The sequence below is a fragment of the Haplochromis burtoni genome, unplaced genomic scaffold (genome assembly GCF_018398535.1).
Source record: "Haplochromis burtoni strain Fernald_Lab_line unplaced genomic scaffold, NCSU_Asbu1 Contig_386, whole genome shotgun sequence".
Classification (NCBI taxonomy): Eukaryota; Metazoa; Chordata; class Actinopteri; order Cichliformes; family Cichlidae; genus Haplochromis; species Haplochromis burtoni.
In genome coordinates this window covers 563,911-570,748 of record NW_024582747.1, presented here as the reverse complement: position 1 = coordinate 570,748, position 6,838 = coordinate 563,911, and the positions used below count along the sequence as shown (strand labels likewise).

The following is a 6,838-nucleotide window of genomic DNA, read 5'->3' as shown; positions in this document are numbered from 1 at the left end:
ATATTTATTAAGAATAACAAAGTAATTGTGTAAACTGTGAAAAAAGAAAACAAAAAAATCCTGCCCCAAGTGGAGTTTAAGTATCTCAGGGTCTTGTTCCCGGGTGATGGGAGTAGGGAGCGGGAGATCGACAGGCAGATTGGTGTTGCGGCTGCAGTGATGCGGATGCTGTTGTGGTGAAGAGAGAGCTGTCTGTAAAAGCAAAGCTCTCAATTTACCGGTCGATCTATGAAGTTGTGGGTAGTGACAGAAAGAACGAGATCGCGGATACAAGCAGCAGAAATGAGCTTCCTATGAAGGGTGGCTGGCCTCTCCCTCAGAGATAGGGTGAGACCTTCAGCCATCTGGGAGGAGCTCAGAGTAGAGTAGCTGCTCCTCCACCTCGAAAGGAGCCACTTGAGGTGGTTTGGGCATCTAACAAGGATGCCTCCCAGAGAGGGAGGTCTGGGCTTCTGTACTTAGGCTGCTGTCCCCGCGACTCGGCCCCGGATAAGTGGAAGAAGATGGATGGATGATGAAAAACAAAACAAAAAATCCACATAAGATCTAGATAATAATAGCTACAAGGTGAACATCACCTTCTGGGATTCCTCTACTGTATTTAACATGAGCAGCTTCTACTGAGACAGAAGCCACAGGAAATCTCACTAAACACAGCGTTTATCTCATGGATCACTGCATACCTGACAGGCAGGCTGCAGTATGTGACACCTGGTGGCAGTCTGCCTTCTGTCATTGAAATTCTATGTGGGTTCTACAAACGTTGGGTGTTTGTCAACAAGCAGACTGGAATCTTATGAATTCAACCCAGTATTAAATGCAAACACACCACAGAAACTGGGACGTGTGGGAAACAGAAGTGTAAGCTGAGATTCATTAGAGGCACGGGGACACACACACACACACACACACACACACAACAATGGCCAACCCTCCTTTTTTGCATTTCAGGATAATGAAACCTTAACTCAACACACTCAGTGTTCTCTCACACTTTACTTTTCACACACTTTTGACTGCTTTTTCATCCTATGACCAGCAGAGGACAGTCAGAGGCAATGAAATTATGCCACCTTGCACAAAGTGGAAACTTAAACGCTCTGAGTAAAAACATTTTCTTAAATAATTCCCACACTTTCCTATAATTGCCCAAAATATCAGATGGATGGGATTCATATTTAATCATAAAGTCTAAGAAAAATGTGAATATTGTTACCTTAGAAACATCATTCTACAACTAGTTTAAAATTGTAGTAGTTTTGAGTTTTTCTCAGCACAGTCCTGACGAGTTGTGCGAGTGTGAGAAACTTAACCTGGAAAAGCCTCACGTGATATGAAAACTAGCTGACAATAACACACCCATACAAAATGACAGGCATGCACCAGACAAACTGGAAGGACCAGCTTTCAGACACAACCACACCTAGAACTACAAGAGAAAGCTAATCTGACCGAGACATCAAGATACGAAAGCGCTATCAACTGCACAGTGTTAAAATGAAACAGAAGCCGAGTTTTATTGGACAGTCAAAGAAAACAACCATCTGCGTATGTGAACGACAGACTTTGAGGCAAACATCTTCTCGATTTATCATTAAGAAGGAAAAAAAATTATGTGATGTGGGGTTTTTTTTTTGAACAAGCAAAATGAAATGTAGAAAATGCAGAAATGACGCCAATTTTATTAACTGGCATCAGTTATGCAACGACGCTCTCGTCTTACCCGTTCTTCTTTGGGGTTCTTCCCATGTTTATGACGGTCTGCAGCCTCACGGCCATCTTTCTATACAGACGTGGAAGAATATGGCTGAGCACACTTGAATCAATGCCTTACAACAACAGCAATATTTCCCATTAGAAGATACTTACTGGTAGATCAGTGGCATTGTCCAGATACACTGCAAGCATAGCACAGGCAAGGTTGTCGGTGGACTGGAAGAAAGTGTTGGAGAGGGAAAAATAATGGGATTTATGGAGCAGCTGAGCGCAGTGCACATCCCGCCGCAGCTTTTAGTTCAAAGTAAAATGTATGAACGCGAGACTGAAGAAACACTGGGCTGCTGTACCTCCTTCATCAGGCTGGTGTCAGTCTGAAGGGAAAACCACTGGAGCTTAAGATGAACTTCACCGTGCTGTATATCCTCCAGAGCAAACCACTGGGAGAATAAAAGGATGTTTCAAAAGCTTTAATGTAAATACAAAACTATAGAAAATAGTAACACATACAAGAGCATTTGATAAGACATGTTGTGTTATAGAGATTACTGAGCTTATTCAGGATAAAAGAGCGCACCTGATCCATTTGTTTTCCCTTCTTCACTTCTCCCAAATCGAGGTTATATCTAAATAGATGTAAAATAAAAACATAATGTCAATAATGCGTCACAACTGCGTGTTTATATCACTTTCATAGCTACAAATCCACTGATGTCAATGACTCTGGGAAGGACTAATACAAGATGATTGATGCTATCCACAGATTCTGTCCAATACGATTTTCTGACCATAAAAAAAGACCTCAACAGTTTCAAACTGTTGCCTGGTTCTTAAAATGCACTGAGGCAGACGTGGCTCTGCACCAGTACAATCTGAGGCAATGTCCCCCTTTGCCCGGCTGGCGGGATGACAACAACAACCTATCAGCCTTTTACTGATATCAGCAGAGGGCTAAGAACCAAAGAAATCATAGGTAACACAAAATGGCACAAGTATGCTAAATACCTTCCAAGAAAATCATCTTTGTCTGTGTCCTCATCATAGAGCTCTAATTCCAGCTCTTGGCCCGGCGCTTCATGGACAACAAACTGCATAAAAAAAACAAAGATATCTCAAAATGTCTTTCAAGTTTAATGAGTCTGACTTCTTAGAATATTATGGGTAAGGTTTTTAGTAGATTACTTATAGAAAATGGGATATTAGATACTAATAAAATGTAATCTTCAAATAATGAGTTAATGTTTTTTACAAGCAAAAACAAGCATCTCTGTCTTCAATAGCATGATGCAGACGAGATTACAGTGTAAGAAAAACGTCTGTGTTAGGATGATCGCATCAAATCTGCACAGGCCATCTGCTCAACCATCTCCGAGTTACGTACAAATTTTAACATATACAATGATTCTTGAAAAATTTTAGCTTTGCATATCAGATACTTTTCAATATATATTTTTGGGAAAATGGTCTGTTGAGCCACTGTCAGGCCTTTTTGTGTACAATCTGAGGCAATGTTTGAACATGAATATATCTCAAAGACTGTTAAAGATAAAAGCCTAAAATGTTATCTTGTCTGTCCTGCGTAGGTGTGGCAGAGGAGACAGGTGCGTGCTGTGACTGACGACTGTCGCTCTCTCTATATATCTGGGGATGGTGGAGATGGTGGGGATGTGAGTGTGCAGTGGAGGAGCTGAGGAAGGAGCGGCCTCCTGATGCAAGCGTGCCTTCATATATAATAAAACATCAGCACAGCAAAGACCTTTGTGTGCGTCGGGTCCTTACCACAAAAAGAAGAGAAAATACTTTTGATAAATATCTGCAGTTAAAAAATGTTTTAAAATCAATTTTGAAAAAAATACTGTTGAAAATGATTTGATGTGTGAAGCAAAACTTTCACAGCTTTCATTAATAAGTTCAAAATGTTTTAGGCAGATCAGAGACGGTTGTGCAGAAATCGTTCTAAAAACTAGCTGATTTGAGCTGATATCAAGTTTGTCTGAGAATTAAAAGAGGGACAAAAACAGCAGAATCAAATAGTAATCCCATTACTGAAATCAAAGTGCGTGTCACTGAAGTGTGTTTGTGTTAGCCTACCTCATACACTTCATTCCATTTTGGGTGCAAATTCTCTTTGATGGTCTTGCTTTTGAAGTGTATGTTGCCCACTCTGAGTGTGGCATAGGGGTCTGATTTGCCTTTCACTAAACCCATCATGTATGTATCCTTAGCCACCAGATCTCTTGCCTCCAGCAAGTGGACCCTCACCACCCCCTAGGAAGAAAAAGCACATGATTCATATTAATGATAGAATCCTTGTATAATTAACAAGTAAAAATAGGTTAAAAGAGCAAAAAGTATACATATACAATGTATGTTGTCTTAAAATTCACTGTGCTTACTCAAAAAATCCAAGTAGCTGCTGGTTATAAGGTGAAGCTAAATGTGTGAATTGGAAATGTGATGGTACTTACACGAGGAAGTGGAAACCTCATTTGGTCCATTTTGACCTGGTCTATGAGGGGAATACACATGCGGTTGGGCAACACCATGAGAGAAGCGATGATGTCTACGATAGTCTCCTCTGACAGTGAACTGTAAGGCAAAAGATGGAGTGAGACAAATAAATATCAAAAAGTCTGGATGACCCTAAAGAGACAACAAGAGAATGATTCAATTTAAAAGCACCGCTGGGATTTTCTTACCCGAAAGCAGGGCTGTCCAGAACATTTGTCATGCCAGTCCAGTTTATTTCCAGTGTCTGAAAAAAAATCAATTGGAGATCAATTGGAGATTTAAGCAATGTTAATCACATAACGGATTAAAATCTGTGGCCACTTACAGGGCGGCGAATGAAGAAAAAAGTGACTCCTCCCACCAGAGGTGCTTGACCAATAAGAGGCTCTAAAACAACTCTCATCATCCCATGGAGCTGGAAGATTTAAAGAAAGTTTTAGAAGAACAGTAAGAACATGACGCAGATAGATAGAGAGAAGACAGAAAAATGAGATGCTCACTTTAAGTCCTTTCACACCAGCTGTGATTGCTGAGTTCACCTGAGCATCGATGTCCACATCACCAGAATAACTGCAGAGTGAACTGAGCTGGTCAGACATAAATGATAGCAAGAGAAAACAACATGCAGACTACTTGGAATTTACATTTTAAAAATGTATTTGACCGACCTTAAGTTCATGTCCAGAATCACTTCCCTATGTTCCACTTCATGTGTGTACGCTCTTATTCCAGTGATCTTGAGAGGCTGAAAATAAAGAAGCATTTAAAGAAACTCACTCAGTCACAAAACTCATTGCATATTAAAGTGGACTTGAAGCAGTACAAAAAGGAATGGTGCATAAATCACAGCAACTCACTACGTGTCCAAAATGGATCTTGGTAAAAGTAAATGCTTTGAGTGCAGTACTGCAGGTCCTGACAGACTTCTGGATGTTTTCTCTTAATAACTTCTCCATGTAGATCCCAAAGAAGGGCCACGCCTGCTCCAACACCTGAACACATAACAAAAAACACCATGTGGAAACACCTTGATCAAACAGTAAATGGAATCGTACTTACAGTGTACTTTTAAATTAGGTGAACTCGAAAAGGCATATAGTATTAAACTTTTGTTTATCATTTCAAAGTCACAGCCAATTAATACGATTTTTTAACAGTAATTAAATGAAAGATCGTCACTCATTCAGTCTGCTTTCAGCTAATTTATCAATGAACCCCCCCAGAGTGTTGATGGGACACATACTTGGTGTCATACCTCATAAAGCTCAGATGAGGTGGAGTAAGTGAACTTCAGTACTATACCTTGTTAAGCCACTGTGCCTTCTCCACATCAGTGAAATTCACCTTTAGGAAAAAATAGATTAAAGTTAGAAGTGGTTTTGTAAACATAATCTCCGTTGAAACTGTCTGCACAACATGCTGACATGAAGAGTGCAGAAGATGAATTACTTATTAATTATACAATGTAATTATAGAATTAGTCGTGCAAATCTAATTAATTTAAAATGAACTCATCCAACTGCTTTAAAAGGAGAATTCGGGTGTGCTGTATTTAAAATATGTCTTGCATGAACTGAGACTTTGATTTAATTGTCATCAGGGGCTCTGTCATCAGCAAGTTTCATGGTCATGGACACGCGAACAGATAAGCCTGTAAGACACGAACTACAGCCATCAGTAAAATCTGACCTGGTTTCACAGCCACTGTGCGTGCTGAACTCCTGTAACATTAGAAGAAACCTCTTTCATTGTCTGTCCTAACCCTTGTTGCGTGCCATGAGTCACTCTTTTGGGTGAGTGTGGTGCAATAAAAAAATGGACCAGCCTGAGTGTGTCTTGTTATGCAAAACAGTGCAAGAGAGAACGATACTATTTCCTACAGTTTTAAACAAATAAATGACATGGTAGCTTCTTCTACGATGACTGGAGAGCTGCTGACCTGAAAGGCTTTGCTGCCAGGCTGCTGAAGTGCTCTAAAGCAAAACAGACGCAGAGCGATAGTTTCTTACTGTACACATATTTACACATAACCTACCCAAGATGCCATTTGTAGGGAACCTTTCAGCTCGGTGTTGATCGTGTGCTTTTCATTGTCCACAAAGTCAATAGCCGATCCGATCCGGGCGTCCTTCCACTGACGATTTTTCTTCCACCAAGTGAGCACAAACATACACAGCAGCACCCAGCTAATGCTGAGGCCCAGGTAACCCGTCAGGTATACGGGGTAGAAGATGAACACGGCCCTCCCGCAGTAAATCAGAAACTCCATTAACATGCGATTGACAGCCGAGGAGCTCAGTTTCTCAGTGCTCATCGACGGGCTCTCCCCGAGCCCCGCTCCCTGCACCGGGCCGGTGGTACTCCCCGGTCCGGGAGATGCCATTGGGTCGTTGTACGGCTGACGACTCGGGTCGGGAAGTCCAGAAAACCTGTGTAGGCGCAGCGCCCGAACAAGATGCTGTTTTGCGTATTTCGTTTTACAGAGCAGCTAAACCAGTCCGCCGCACTCTCCCTGCAACCATGACAGTCCTACAAACTTCCGCGTTCGAAACTTCCCATGGCAGGTAGACACACCTGCGCCCATGGGTGGGGAATACAGTCAGCTTAATTT

The 6,838-nt window shown here is 41.4% G+C and overlaps 1 protein-coding gene across 1 annotated transcript; it reads right to left on the bottom strand.

The window, feature by feature from the left end:
• Positions 1-1,723: 1,723 nt before the first annotated feature.
• On the bottom strand, positions 1,724-6,838 carry LOC102302609 (extended synaptotagmin-3; the record flags this gene model as incomplete). Its single annotated transcript, XM_005944106.3, is given in 14 exon segments — positions 1,724-1,783; positions 1,870-1,932; positions 2,067-2,156; positions 2,294-2,342; positions 2,722-2,804; positions 3,808-3,984; positions 4,185-4,305; positions 4,416-4,471; positions 4,553-4,642; positions 4,728-4,797; positions 4,896-4,972; positions 5,085-5,219; positions 5,530-5,571; positions 6,263-6,838. Coding segments are annotated over 14 exon segments (1,461 nt in total), but the record flags the coding sequence as incomplete, so codon positions are not given.